Genomic DNA, 16,057 nt, shown 5'->3' on the forward strand with positions numbered 1-16,057 from the left:
CTCAAGGCCATGTCCCAGTTGGATTTTAAACTACATCCCGATGGTGCAAAGGAGGGAAGCATTAATTAACTCCATTTAATAGACAGGAATTGATCTTACAAATGCACCTCTTGAATAAACACTACAAACCCAGAAAGCTGTAAGCTGCAAGTCCACAGTCCGCTGACTGAAAAACTAACTGCAACTATGTTTTTGTAAATGGGAATAAATAATTCTGTCAGGGACCTTCATCAGGATAGAAACAGGAGGTACGTAACACATTAAGACTCACACATAAAACTCATACGTATCATTATTAGTTATTTAAGTTATGTTAGGTATTTCTGAGTGTTTATTATTGAGTTATTACCTGTCTGTTGGACTCCATTTGATTATTTGTCCAACTACTTTTTATGCATTATGTGAATCTGAATTACAAATAAAGAATTTTATAGAACAACAAAAAAAGACATACCTCTTGAAGTTGTTCCAGCTCTTGGTACAAGCAAAAATGACTTTTTCCCACAGCTGGACCAGAACTAGAAGTGTGTGTGTGTGTGTGTGTGTGTGTGTGTGTGTGTGTGTGTGTGTGTGTGTGTGTGTAAGCTGTCATGACAGTTCAGGTCTTGAGTCTCAAGTCCTTTAAAACATAACATTTCCTTAGATTCTCAGTGAAGAGAAATGCTTCATTTCATTTTTATACTCCAGACTTCCTTTAGAAAATTGGGGATTTAAGCTGAAGCAGGTCTGATAGGCTGTCCTCTCAGACTTGGTCCCGAGCTCCAGCGAGTCCACTAATGCGGCCTCCAGGAACCGGGCGGCGAGATTCACATCAGGGCTGTAGCCTCTCTCTGAAGCTCTCCTCCTGGCTGCAGAGTTTTTTTTACAGCAGGGATAGTGTGACCTTGCAGGTGGCCATATGATTCAGCGGTCAAGTGAATAAGACGACAGTGAAGCAAATAGTCTAACAAATAAATCAGGGAGCAACTACCTTCTACTGGAACCACTACAGAAAATTACATTTATCCATCCATTTTCTTCTGCTTATCCTGTTAAGGGTCACAGGGGGGGGGCCTTCAGGCAAGAGACGGGGTTCACCCTGGACAGGTCACCAGTCCATCACAGGGCCAACACATATAGACAGACAACCATTCACACTCACAGTCACACCTACGGTCAATTTAGAGTATCAAACAGCCTCGTCCCCTCTTGATGTCTTTGGACTGTGGGGGGAAGCTGGAGTACCAGAGAGAACCCACACAGGAACAGGGAGAACATGCAGACTCACACAGAAAGATCCTGTGCTGGAGCTGGGGGTCGTACCCGGAACCTTCTTGCTGTGAGGCCACAGTGCTGACCACTGCACCACTGTGCCGCTCAAAATCACATTTATTTTCCAGGAATTCTCATCATAGACATGACCACCTCTGTGACAAATCAGCCACATTTTCAGACCATCCATACAGTAGGGTTGACAGTGATATACAAGATGATACTGAACGCACAAAAACAAACAAATGACATCCTGACAAAGAGCGGATTGCGTTTAGTCCACATCATATTACCAATATTCAGTCTCAGCCAGCTAACATTGGCAGCACGGAGGCCGTCTTTGTGGCAGTGAGCTCTGTGTGTGTGTGTGGGCTGTGTGTACACTGTAGCTTTCAACAAGACAGAACAGACATCAGAAAAGTGGGATATTTTTGAAGTATAGTTGGCTGCCATGGCTCTACTTTTGCTAGGTGATCACTTGCTCAAAAAAAAAAAAAGAAAAAAGTACACCCCTAAAATGCAGCATCCTTTAGACTTCAGCGCGGTCTGTGGGCGTATGACACTCAGCAGCCAAAATCACTCTGACTCACACATCACAAGTATTTATGCAATGCCAATCCCAATATAGTTTGGGCTGTAATAGTTATACACATGTGCAGGGCTGTCACCAGCAAACCGTCAGAGAATCATCCTCAAGCTACAACAGGCTCTACTTTTTTTTAGAGCTTTCCAAACTACTGTACGTTGTATAGAGAACAAAAATAGCACCCCGTTGAATACACATGTAAAATGATTTGATATACAACAAATAATTTGACACCAACCCTTTTACATAGGTTTTTTTTTTTTTAATCATATTATGTAAAGGGTGTTATTTCTTCCATGGATATAAAAACATGCATCTGTTTCACCATGACAACAAGCCAAGCAAAGCTTCCCAGCCATCATTTTCTCCGACGGCGGCAGGAGGTAACCTTCCCAGTACACCCTGGGTCTCCAGGTTGGTCGCCTTCCAGTCAGAGATGTCAGTTACTGCAGTAATTGTCAACGGTTGTAGCCAGAGATGTGTGTTTTCCTGCTTCCTAGTGTTTTGTGACTGACGCTGATCATAATTGTGACTTTGTCGTCGTCGTCGTCTTCCGCTTATTCCTCACCTAGTAAGGGTCGCGGGGGGGCTGGAGCCTATCCCAGCATCTATGGGCGAGAAGCAGGGTACACCCAGGACAGGTCGCCAGTCCATCGCAGGGCCAACATACAGAGACGAACAACCATTCACACTCACATTCATACCTAAGGTCAATTTAGAGAATCCAATCAGCCTCGTCCCCAAATTGCATGTCTTTGGACAGTGGGAGGAAGCCGGAGTACCCGGAGAGAACCCACGCAGGCATGGGGAGAACATGCAAATTCGAACCCGGAACCTTCTTGCTGTGAGGCCACAGTGCTAACCACTGCACCACTGTGCAGCCCAATTGTGACTTTGTCCAAACTGTTTTTTTTTATTTTTTATAATAGTTTCATAGTCATGTGACCTAGGGATGACAAATGAGCAATCATTACTAGGACTAGACTAGAAATGTAGCACAGGACTCTATTTTTTTTTTTTGTCAGCTTCACTTCTCTATGTATTTTTAAATGAATATTTTAGTGCAAAATTGCTAGTTTCTGTGCTGCAACACTGATTGTATTTTCCCCCAATCACATCTGTACCATTTGACCTGAGGACTCCAAATTAACGACAGATAGTAGAACCACACACCTCTTACGTATTAGTTTGCCGTACCTCCTATATATTTTATGGGGACATTAAAACAATTCCTCGTATTTCCACATACTGCTGTTTATCCATATATCACATGTTTCTCAAAATATATGTTTTAGACATTAAAGATATTAATTAATACTGTAATGATAACTACAGAGCTAGTTGCTGCAGTAAAAATCAAATAAATCTTGTAATTAAGATGCAGTTAAAATCTCTGTTGATGTTTTGTAGGTTATAATGTTATACATGCACACACAAACACACACACACAAACACATAGTTTAACATGGAGGTGTTTAAAGAAAATGCTTGTGTAGATGATGGTACTTAGTTTGTCATTGGTACTGAGAATGTGTTTGGTGTGTGTGTATGTGTGTGTGCAGTCAGTGCCAGGGATGGGTCAGAGTCTGCATGTCCACAGACAAAGTAGCGCCTTGTACATGAGTCCATGTGATCAGCCGGCTGTGTGCTGAGCTCTTTTATGTGCGTTTACACACTATATGGGGAATGCGTCTCGAACAGCATGCTACCTCATGAATCAAAGGAGCGCTGGCATACCAGGCCAGTAGGTCTGTAGGAGTAGATGGACACATGTTTTGATCAGGATCCACTGGTGGTGTTCTGGTTCTTTCTCTGGAGGTCCTCTGTAGACCTTTAGCTAACTCTTAGTGTGTTTGCTCTTCATTAAACTCTGAATCTTGTTTCCTGTTCTTGTCTTCCCTTTTATGTTTCAATTTCACTCTCACCACAGAGCTTTTCCGTCTGCCTGTCACAGAAGTTCAAGTTGCCTAGCAACAGGGTCATGCTTGTAGCAGCAGGTTGCCACAATGACAGTCACTAGGCTGGAGCCTGGCAACAAAGACATCAGGTGTTACTTCCCACTGCTTGTCTGCGGACACTTCCATTGACCTCCAACGGTTGGCTCTGTATGTGTGTACGCAGTGTATGTGTGTGTTCACTTCTTTGCCAGTGAGCTGCAGAGGCTTTGCTGACGCTAACCATGTCCCTTTCCCATCTCTAATTGTGTGTGTGTGTGTGTGTGTGTGTGTGTGTGTGTGTGTGTGTGTGTGTGTTGATTTCTGCTTGAGTGATCGGTCACTGAGTGCAGCTCACAGCGGAAGCTTTGCTCACGCCGACTTGTCAACTACAAAGAAAGACACACTTCTGGGTGGCTGGTCTGGTCAGGCTAGGAAGTGACACACACACAGACACACACGCACACCAGCATACAAAAACACACATAGATATTCTTCATAATTAAAATATTTAGCTGCAATAAGCCAGAGAAGAAGGATAAAGGCAGAAAAAAAGATCTGTGACCCGTTTGTTCCGTCTGACGATAAACTACCGATATGTCTGCGTGAACCTCTGTCCACTGTCAATGCTGCAAGTTTCCCCACACTTCATACCCCCCCCCCCCACCTCACCTTTGTTTTCTTCTCCCTTCCCTGCATGAAGATCCGTCTGTTGACATTGGCAGAGTTTATGTTGCTGCTGGCAGCAACAAAGTGAAAATAGCCTACTGCAGCACACTTCTCAGCCAAGCCACTGCAAGGGCACACATGCTCCCCAACAACAAAGACGTCATGTTTCCTCACCTAAAAATGAGTAGTTTTAAGACCTGTCAATGGCATATGTGAATGTGTTTCTCCCAAAATCATGTTGTTGTACTTACGCCTATACTAAAATTAAATGAGGCGTCTAACTAAATAATATCTACCAATTTGTTTGGTTTAGTTATGTAGGTCAGTGAGATGGGATTGGGTAAGAATGTTGCTTGGACCAGTGCAGAGCAAACCAACTGGAGAACTTGGAACCAGAGGGGTTAATAACAAAGTATGGAAGTTAAACTTAACAGTTGCAAAGCAATTGAGTTTGCAGTCCAACATGGAGCATCTGATAAAACAGAATATCGAGCATTTCTGCTATTTAAAGGAGCTGCATGTAGGAATTAGAGAGATGTAAATGTGAAAAGGCCTGAATTAATGCTAATGCTAATAAGGGCTAATCTATATCCTGATTATGGATGGGAATGGTAGAGTTTTTTGTAACCCACAAGTTATTTCGTTAAAACAAAAAGAATAACGAGACACAGGAACAGGCAACCACAAATATACAGCACAGAGCACAAATGAGACATGGAGTGATGTTAGCTTAGCTAATAGCAACAAGCTACCAGCATAAATATTTACCTCCAGCCAGATTTTTCCTGATTAGATTCTCAAAACTAGCCCTGAAAGAAACTTAATAATAATAATGCTGTATTGTTACTTTTATTTTGAAAATAAGATCATTGCATTGGAAATAATGTTGTCAGCAACTGATCCAGGATCTTGCTGGACCAATGAGACAAAAAAAAGTCTCTCCTATTTCTGGACAGTAAGGCTGATCATTTTAATAACATGTGTGACATTATCCTGTGATTTTGAGGTTCCAACTACTAAAATGGGAAGCTGTTCCAGCAGTCCAGACATGCCACAGAAGGGTCAACGTTACAGGAACCATGAAGAAGTTCCTCTGGTCTGAAAGCACTTCATGGATAGGGTTGAGCAAGTTTATCAATTCTGCGACATATATCAATATATTGTCTCCCCAGAGAGTATCGACTTTTCAGCTGTGAGTATTGATACATGAAGCTCCATTCAAATCCCTCGTGTCCCGCACTTTGCAGGAAGAGCCCTTAGGTCTGCCAGCTGCTAGCGTTGCTGTATAGCATTTCTAGTTACCCAGACACCAAGGATCTAAGTGTATTGCTTTGTATCGTGAGACGAATATCGTGATATATATCGTATCGTGAGACGAATATCGTGTATCATATCGTATCGTGAGATTAGTGTATCGCTACAGCCCCATTCTTGAATGACTTTAACATGGAGAAATTCTCCACAGCGAGGGAGCCGTTATAAGTGATTGCATCCTGAATAGGCTGGCGACCGACACAGTTGATGGTGGAGGATGAAGGATTTAGAAGAATGATTCACATCCTCAACCCTTCATGCATTCCTTCCTCAAGGACATAAAGAGTAAAGGCACCAACTGCAAAATGGCCCTGACCACTGTGGACAAGCTAATGAAGCCTATCAGGGATGTACATCTGAGCTGATCAGACCGTGAACTCTCACCACCATGCCACTACAGGTCAGGCATCAAACGCTCCAGTGTGGATGGAGGATGTAGCGGTTGAGTTTGTAACTCCTCATAAAATCATTGCAATTGTGCATAAGAACTGTGCCAATGCTGTGGCTGCACGAAGCCTACAGGCTGGCTTATGTACTGGCCACACCTTGTAGCTGTTGATGGAAGCTGCACCAAGGCACGCTGGTGTTGAAAGAGTTACATAATGTCTCACAAAATGAGCACAAGTTTAGCACACGATGGAATAGTACGTACCGTTTGATCAGCCAGCAACTTGTTACTGCAACACTGACAGACCTGACCACCACTTAGAGAGGCAAACAGTAATCCATTTTTTATAACCCAATGGTTTGAGTCTGTTGGACAAGCTTTTCATCACCTCAAAGCCTTTTGAATGTGCCACAATGTTTACGAGTTGTGAGAAATATTCCACAATCTCTCATCTGCTGAACCTCAGGTTGTGAATGACCTCCATCAAGAATTTCAACAGTGATGGAAGAAGATTTTTCAAACATGTTTAGATGGTTTGTGTTGTAAAATAAAAAAGGTCTTTTGGGATATATGTGTGAGTAGTTGTAAAAAATATAGAATAATTATGAATATAAAGACAAGTTTCCCCGTGTAGGGAATCCCCCACATTATTTTGCAAGAGTACTGTTGCTGCATCCTGGGGTTAGTCCCACCCGAGCCAGGATGTTTTGTTTCCAGGTTCTGTCTCTCTCTAGCTGCTGTATCTCTAGAACACTTTGATGGAACTAATTCAAATTTGCCAAAAACCACCCACTGGGACTTGAGGATGACTTGAAAACATTTTGGTGGCCAGGGTCAGTTGGCTGACACACATTGCGGCATACCACTGCAGCTTTTCTCTAGCGGAATGAAAGGCAGACATTTCAACTCAATCTTTGAGTCTGAAAACGGCAGAGAAGGAAAATAGAGGGAATGCTGAGGGTCTGCAGAATATAAGGACTAAATCCTGACATACCGTGGAAAGAGGTCCCTTTCCAAAGAATAAAACACAAAACAGTTATGGAAGGCCATTATTGCAAGTCCTACTTATGCATCTGCAGCACACCAACACAAAGAATCTCTCTGCTCTCTGTGCTACAAGCAGCTTTTCAATGAAAAAGATTTTACCAATTTTTAACAGTAAAAACATGAAAATCATTACCAGCCAGTCAGTGTTGATTTTGCAGATCTTCATACTAACATTTATGAATAAATCAGTGTATGGCAAACACTGGTGGCAACTGGCAGTGTGAAATTATAGGAAGAACTGAGTTGCCACGATGATTCCCCTCACATCTCGGCCGATGAAGAGTGAAATCACCTTCCATCCTCACATGAATCCCTAAGGAATTCCATGACCCACAGAAGTCCTGGAAAATGTCAGCCTCAAATGCAGACTGAAAGGTGTTTCATGTTTATCCTTGATGGAGTGCTGCAGGCAGGGATGACATAGTTTTGTTTGCTAACCCAGACGTAGACAGACTATGGGTTTACTTGACCAAAAGCCAGTGGGATTTTTGGATTTGGGATTGTTGCCAAAGAAAAATGCAATGTAGCAAACAAAGGTTTAGGAAACTTGGATGTTCTGTTTCACAAGATAATTTTTTTTTCTCCAATGAGCAACGCAATCATTAGAAGCTAACGGTATGCTAACAAATGACACCGTGGACACATGACTTGCACATCAGAACAACTAGCTTTGGGCTTTTTCTGTGTACAGCTTGTTGTTGTTGAACCTTGCATTAGAAACTGCTGCTGATTCGACACAAAAAAAGCTTTTGATTTTATTAATGTGGCATTTATTGGCATATTTTATTTTGTAAAACAAAATATGAAAATATGTGATAACCATGGGCCTTGTGTGTAATTTATCATAAAGCCTTTTAAAAAAATGAAACAAAGGAATCGGGCATTCAACAATTTCCGTGTCTATAACTCATTCCTTTATTACTTTATGCATGCAGCCAGCAGGTAGGAAATGTGATTTATTCCCCTAACAGCCACAAAAACCAATAATTGGGTGATTTACTGACTCAGCAGGTCCTCCACCAAAAGGGCCACTGAAACTGTTCATTCAGGAAGTAAGAAGGTCATGATATCATTTCCTCCACTACCAGTCCAGGAAGCAGGAATACGGCTTTCCAGTTTCCGTTGTGGTTGAGACCCAGTTTTTAACTTTCCCTCTGAAAAACTCCTTTTGGAAAAATGTATGTTGTGTGTACCTGCAGGCACCTTGTTGTAAGATTCTGGTTTGCATCCCTAAGCCTGACCCCCTGCTTCATGTGACGATATAATATCAGTAGTGTCATTTTAAACTTCTTCTAATCTTAGATTATGGGTTATCTTCATATAGCAAAATTGTTCTTTGTTTTTAAAGACTGTACTAAAGTAAAGAAAGTCATTACATCCATATGACTGATGATTATTTATCCGAAATTAAATTGTGTTAATATATCGTTAAAGAAACAAAAGCATTACCTGCATCTGTGCCAACATTCTCAAAAATAATCAGTTAAGGCAACTGGACTCACCTCTTGTAAGCTGCTTGAATTGATTATTTCTGAGAGTTACGATGACGTGGATGACTGAGAATATACACAAATTCATCAGTGCCAACAAATTGTGGTATTTGCTCAGAAAATATTGTTATATTTGATTTTCCCCATGTAGCCCAGCCCTTATCCCACAATGTAAAGGCCCAGAGATAGACAGTAGACTCCAGAGTAAGTGCAGTTGCCACCTAAAATGTCTGAATCCAAATTCACTCCAGCTCGAATCTGTTTTTGGGGGAGTAGAATAAACCACAATGCAGTAGCTGCTGCTAAGATGAAAAGGTCAAGGGAGCAAGCTAAAACCACTTCGTAGCCCACAGTTATTGATTTCTCCCACAGTAAAAGCGTTCTGTAGGAAAACATCTGGGGATGCTTCTCTGCGTTTTAACTCCACTTTGTTTTACACAATATATGGCCTCTGCACCCCTCCAACCAAACAGAATAGATTTTGCAGTACTCTCTTCTGGTTTGCTTGTGTACTGATCAAACACAAAGACACAGTGTGCAGATGAGAGGGCACAGCAAAAAAAAAAAAAATCCAGCGTACGAGCCACTTGTTAAGTTGGTGGGAGAGTGTGTACTCAGTTATCTTAATGTGAGTGTCCTCCCTCCTCGTCTTTGGTTCATCATCAAGGCCAGCATGGATACAGCCTGCTTTTGTCTGGCTCAAACAATGGACAGCACAGGTGTGAGTCACTAAACTCAGACACACACACACACACACACACACACACACACACGCACACACACACACACACGCACACACGCACACACACACACACACACACACACACAAAATCCATTCATCCACCACCAACACCAGCAGAGAAAGCAGAGAAACTCAAGTGGCTTTATGGCCCCATGAAGCTCATTCAATTATATTTACTCCTGCTAACACTTGTGACCTCCTTGGTGGAGGTCACGTGTGTCTGTCTGCTCGGAAGATTACACAAAAACTATGAAAGTGATTTTCACCAAATTTTTTGAAGAGCTGAAGGACAGATTTAGGAAAGTCCATTAAATTTGGGGGCTTATAAATTGTAGTGCCACCTGGCGACAGCAGGTTTTTGTCTTTCGCGTGTTGATCAGATTCATCCTGATTTGGATCAGGAATGCCTGAATAAGAAATTTGAGTGCAACGGATTTTCAATAAAACAGCGTCAGCGTGGCAAGGCTGCCAATTTTGAGATTTTGCCATTGAAGGTCCTGAAGACGTACCCAAGCCCATTTCAAGACATAATCATTGTGGCACCTCAGGGTTAGAGGAAGCCAGCCTCCTGTTGGGCTGCAGAATAAATTGCAAGATAACCTTAATTTAAAATTGGCAGAAAGCACATTTTGTTAAGGGTTAAGTGTGAGTTGAAATACAACTTTAAATGAATTATTTGGCACTGCCTACGCGTCACAGTCAACAGACCTAAGAAAACATAATTGTTTGATATTGACCCCTGAAAAATTATGAAACCGCAATCATTTAAATGGGTTTGTTCAAGGAAAATGATTTATGAGCTAAGGTTCTCTCTAATACTGCAAATCACATCTTAATGTCAAAGTAATCAAAATTAGAATTTTATTTTTCAAAATTCTGCAGCCCTAGCCTGATGTAGCAAATATTTGATTTGCATCAACACCGTCGTGATGTTTTCATGCGATGTTCGGCAACATTTCACTGTTGACAGTATTTGCGTGTTCTCCACCGCCACAGGAAGGGATATATGCACCGCAGTCCTTGCATTGGTCTGATCCTGCAAGCTAAATCCAAACTTGATCACGCTTCGCCCCCCTCTCGCTGTGTGGAACAAGCACACACTGCGATGTGTGAGGATTAGGACCAGGGGCCGAAAGTATGGAAGTATGCACTTATATTATTTGTGGATTTATTCCCAATCTCGCAATTCATCATTTAGTCCAGATTTTTTTTAATCTGACGGTTTCATCGAGGAAGAACTCACGGTTAGAGTAGTCCTACGGGTATGAGTTCCAAAGTACATCCTGGCAACATCCAATGACAGTATAAGTATTAAGTTAACACTTAATTAAGTTAAGGTTAAGATTGTATTGTCAAGAAAATATACTACTACAGTACCTTTATTGAGATTATCAAAGCCTCATCTGTGAGCCGTCTGCCTCACTTTAAATATTTATAATCTGTGACCATGTGATCATGACTTTTTTGTGTGTGAAAAGGATGGCACAGGTGGTGGAACAGGTGGTGTCACAGGAAGAAGGTTCTGGTACAGGTGGGGTTTCCTGTTGGGCCTCCTCCCACAGATTAGTATGTGTTCTGCACCTGTAGCAATATCGCTCTGTACCAGCAGGTGGCGGTAGTGTGTATTCTTCAGTAAGACTTTGGAAACAAAGCAGCATTTGTCCACGGTTTAACAGCATTCTTTGTCTGTCATCTAAATTGACGACGCAGCTCCAGTATCTTCATGTTTTAAGCTCCAGCAGTGTAGCCATCTAACACCCTTGATGGGCTAACGCGTCTGTGCGCTAAGCTAAATTAGCTGTGATGTCAGGTGGTCTTTACGCCACCATTAGAAGCTCCCACACCGTCTCAGTATTCAGAAATTTTTTCATAACCACGGAATACATTTATATTTTTCCTCACTTTATCAATGTCTCTTCATTTTCTTTCACAGAAGGTGAATACTGTTTTCTTTGTTCAACTGCACTTGCACCTCACGTTTGTCTGTTACTGCATTTCTTCAACATATTTTTAGTTTGTCAGATCTCTTTCATCTATCGAGTCCTTGACAAAAACAAAGCTTTCTTTACCAAGTGTTTCATGCTGAAGGACGTCTTCTAAGTCCCGGGGATGGGGGTCCTCAATGGGGAGGCAATACCGCCATTGAGAGCACCCCGTCGGGACGCCTGCAGTCGGGGAGCCCCAGGCATGTGTCAGGGCTAACCAAAGGCAATTGGCCAAGGACGTGCCGCAACACACACGGTAAAATTCTGAAGTGTGGTCCGTTTAATGTGTGACGATGTAAAGGCCGACATGTAAATGAGGAGATGCGGTGTGCACGTGGATGCATTGTTAGTATAATGGCCTACTGGGGTACCAAGATTTGTTACGCCGTTTATCTGGAAGTAGCAGTGGAAACAATGTGTGTCCCACTGTGAAGCCTGTATATCGCCGTGATACCACACTGATTTTGAGTGGGCTGATAAGTGAGATGATACAAAATGACTTCTCTCTCTCATTTTTCTCACGTTATTTTATTTTTCATTTTGCTTAGAAAAACAAAACAAACAAGAGCTCACAGATAAGTCACTATTGCGAATCTACAGCTCATCTGTGCGCCGACTGGAGCCTCGTTCAATATTCATGAGAATATGCAAATGAAGGTGCGTCTCATTCAATTGTCGAGTGTGTCATGTGACCCAAGCAGAGGGGTCTAAGGGCACGCAGGGTGGGGAGGCTCCAGTGCCACAGAAGAGGGGGTGAAGTGGGGGTCTATCCCCACCTGCTCCCATCTGGTTATGAGAGCAAGCCGCTCTTTGCATAATGGCAACTGACCAATGGGTGTTTATTTTCTTTTCATAGTCTACCACACACACTTGCCAGCAAGCTAGGTATCACAAGATGTCTTGAATACCCACCAGAAATGAAAATTGTATAGATAAATGAGCTAAATATAATTTAAATAAAAACCTAGAAATAAAATAAAAGACAATACAAGACAAAAAAACAAGCAGACGCTCAATTACAGATGATTAGGCTGCACCTCCAAAACCACATTAGTGAGCTTGAAATCACCCTCATCTAACTAACCTTCTGGGATGTGTTTCTACCACACAGGATCTTAATTCTTGATGCAAGACAGAAAAAATAATCATAAAAAAAATACTCAAAACTGCCCACAGATATTCGATGGGAAACTAAGTTTATGTATGCATGTGCATATGTGCGTGTAGATATTAGGGGTGTAAGGGTACGTGACTTCATCCCAAACCGTCATGGTACAGTTCATTTTGGTGCATGCAGTTACATGGAGAGTGTGTGTGTGTGTGTGTGTGTGTGTGTGATACTAAATCCAAAACAAGTCAAGAACCCTAACTGTGAGGACTTGAAAGGTAAGTTCCACCTTTTGGGGTGAAGTAATGCTTTCAAATGCATGTTAGCAACATAACATGCAAAGATTAGCTCCAGCTGTGACTGAGCCACTCTCATAGTGATGACTTTAGGTGACTCACATGAGCAAGAAAAACATTTTTCCCCAAGCACTTGCTCACATTTGACAGTTGAATACATGCTGGACCAACATTACTAACTATTACTTGCATTACGTTTTTGTTGGGAACCGGTAATGAACCGGGACTTCTGTGTACTGTTACACCCCTAATATGTAAGTGTGATTATTCACCCAAGCAGTAAGCTAATTCCTGATAGAAATACATGGGCTAACTTGTAGCCACACAACCACAGTTTTCCTTTTGTGTAACAATTCTTTTGCACGATTACCCCCAACATCCCTATTACGCTGTTTTTAAATACTTGCAAATATACTGTATGTGGATTATATATAGAGAGCCCATTCACAAATGGTACATGATTGGCTTGGTACGTCAATATCATATTACACGTTAGCTTCAATAAGGGTAACATAAAGCATGACTAGCTAATGAGGTCGTACAATAAGATTTCTTCTTTTCTTGTCATCTTCAAATACACAGGTTAATAGTCTTTTTTTTTCTCTTCGAAAACAAAGCAAGATCAAATACAGTTTATGTTAAATACTTGCAAAATGTCCACTGCAAAGAATGGCTTGAGAAGGAGATTCACAGAAGCTTTCACCACTCCTGTTTTCTCTGCGCGCCATGCTCTTATTTCGCTTTTTTTATTCTTCGATGTGATTTTTCCTCAGTGACAGAAACATGGAAATAAATCCAGCTTAAATCATCAATATGCCCTCTGCTGCCACATGCCCCTCAAAACAAAAGCGTTCCTATAAAAATGGGTAATTGACAAGGCCACTAGTCCATTAAAACATCCTAAAGTCCTTCACTCTGCCCAACCGATTCTTCTCACTACTGAGATGAATGATATTACTCCATAAGCACTGATTCCAATTTTAGTTTTGATTTTAAAGCAAATTGCCTCAAACAGTGCAAACAAATCAATCCTGTGCAATAAGGCCTACCACTACAACATCTCATACATACATTGTCATCATAAAAACAAGACTTCAAAATGAAACAAGAATAACAAAAACAAGAGATGATTATAAAAAATATATAGTCATATCAATGTGGTTAACAAAGCATAGACATGCACGGCTTAACAGAGGAGAAGAGACATTCCCCCATAGGACAAAAACAAAAGAATTAACAGAGCGGTGTCTGTTTTTTTAATGCTTTTCTAATGCTGCCCCCACCCACCCAACCACTGCAATATCTCCACTGCTTCTATTACCAACACCAACTCGAGCTCAGGGAGCAGGACGCCAGGGTGCTGGAGGGGTGTGTTAGGAGTGTGTTGTCTCACAAGGGCTCAAGCAGCCATCTGCCGTCCTACTCTAGCCAGCCTGATCCTTATCCTGAGCCCAGCCTGGCCCAGCAGGCCCGCTGTCTCATCCCCACAAAAAGGCTTCCTGCTAGGGGGTTGAGTTGGGGAGACAAAGGCGGGGAGGAACTGTGGGAGCCCCACAGCGAGACCCTTTGACCTGGTCCCTGGCCCGGTGGGGCAGACAGCCCAGACAGACAGCACCGTGTCTACTCCCTGCCTCCTCCTCCTCCTCCTCCTCTCTCTTTTATCAGCCAAACAGATCCCTGGGGCTGGCGGAGAGACAGAGGAGAGGGAGGCTGGGGAGAGAAAGAGACAGAGAGAAGGGAGGGTGGTGGACAAATGAGTACAATGAAGAGACTGACATGGACTACCCTGACCCCCCAATCCATTCATCTCTGGGTGCGGATCATTCCCAACGGACAGGCTGCTGCCCTCTCCTCCTCTCCCCTACATGACCCCTCTCTTGTCTGCTCCCCTCCTTCATCACTCAGCAGCCACAGCCAGGAGAGCTCCTGTGTGGCCAAGCACGCCCCTACTGGCCATCTAGTAGTTTGTCTTTCCCAAATCTGTGTCATATGTGCTTTCATTGTTTCAATGCCCCATGTACCACTAGCCTGGATGGCTCAGGGCAACTTGTTTGCTAGGTAGTGTAGGATTTGTTTGTGACTATTTGAGCAAATAGTGGATGGTTCAGTTAATAACGGATTTATTTTTTGGGCCACTATCGTATTCCTATGTTAAGATCACACTTGAAGGGAGCTGTCTCCTCTCCTCCCAAACACAGGGGCTGGCACCTAGGCAGTGGTGGTGAGCTTTTGGATGGTACGGTTGTAGTACTGGGTGGTGAGAGCCTCCAGGGGACTCCAGCGGTGTGCGTGCAGCTCGATGACTTCCATGAGGAGTGATCGGGTCAGCTGAGATTCGGCCGGACAAAGCATCTTGTCCCGCACTGCTGCTAGAAGCTCTGTCATCATCTCAGGCAGTTGCTCTTCCAGGAGACGCCCCGTGCTCTGCAACTGCAAAAGGAAAGTGGTGGGAGGTTAGAGTGTGTGTGTGTGTGTGTGTGTGTGCGTGCGTGTGTGTTTTCACCTTAAAGAGCGCAAGACAACATTTGGCAACCTTGTTACTATGGAAACAGACAGCATTAGGTCACAAAGCCTCTGGCCAAAGAGCAGTATATATGCTGGTATCTTGGCTTCATGCTGGTGTGCATCTGGGAAGTGTTGGCCAACCAGAGCTCACCTGTCTTTGCTCTTCCTGTTCTTTAACTTCTCGGCCTTGTTTTTACCCTCTGACCTTCTAGTACTGAGAGATTTCTACTCTCATGCACTCGAAAGCCAACTTAATCAATAACTCCACTTCACCTGCACTGCTTGAGCTTTCATAACCCTTGGGAGACTGGCAGAGGAGCAATGGTAAAAAAAAAAACAAACCCAAACGGTACTGCTTTCAAATAATACATAGGTTTGAGATACTGGACATTTCAACTTTAGTGAATAAGCCAACTTTTTAGAAATATTCTTATTGTTCATTATTTTTGGAGTCAGACAAACGGGCAGATACCCGTCTCTCTAGCTCCAGACCCTTACCTACTTACCCTACCTAGTTAGCTTAGCTGCAGCGAATGTTAGCCAATGACCGTTGAGACATTTTTTGTACAGCCCCATGGTTAGCGTTCAACTAGCAGTTAGCCAACCAGTGGGGGGTCTGGAGCGCAGTAATGTACCAGAGAGGAGTTCTAAAGTTCGAAAACTGATGGGCAATGAACGCACTTCCCCAAAACTTGACCTGTTCCATTAAAAAAATGTGCATTTGTTCAGAAGTCTCACTGTG

At 42.7% G+C, this 16,057-nt stretch overlaps 1 protein-coding gene and 1 long non-coding RNA gene across 8 annotated transcripts in view; one reads left to right on the forward strand and one right to left on the reverse strand.

Annotated features, from left to right (window-relative positions):
• Positions 1-16,057, forward strand: part of LOC147243889 (uncharacterized) — an 88,423-nt gene that overhangs the window by 33,155 nt on the left and 39,211 nt on the right. The gene's annotated exons all lie outside the window — the stretch shown is intronic.
• The window catches only part of ctif (CBP80/20-dependent translation initiation factor), a 57,735-nt gene continuing 53,607 nt past the window's right edge, over positions 11,930-16,057 (reverse strand). For all 5 annotated transcript variants that reach the window (XM_086186707.1, XM_086186705.1, XM_086186706.1 and 2 more), the window contains one exon: positions 11,930-15,240. In XM_086186707.1, coding sequence (XP_086042833.1) covers positions 15,019-15,240 — 222 coding nt within the window. In that variant the 3' untranslated portion in view covers positions 11,930-15,018. The remainder of the gene's footprint in view (positions 15,241-16,057) is intronic.

This window comes from Aulostomus chinensis, chromosome 19 (genome assembly GCF_037954235.1).
Source record: "Aulostomus chinensis isolate RoL2024-O1b breed Wild chromosome 19, RoL_Achi_v1.0, whole genome shotgun sequence".
NCBI lineage: Eukaryota > Metazoa > Chordata > Actinopteri > Syngnathiformes > Aulostomidae > Aulostomus > Aulostomus chinensis.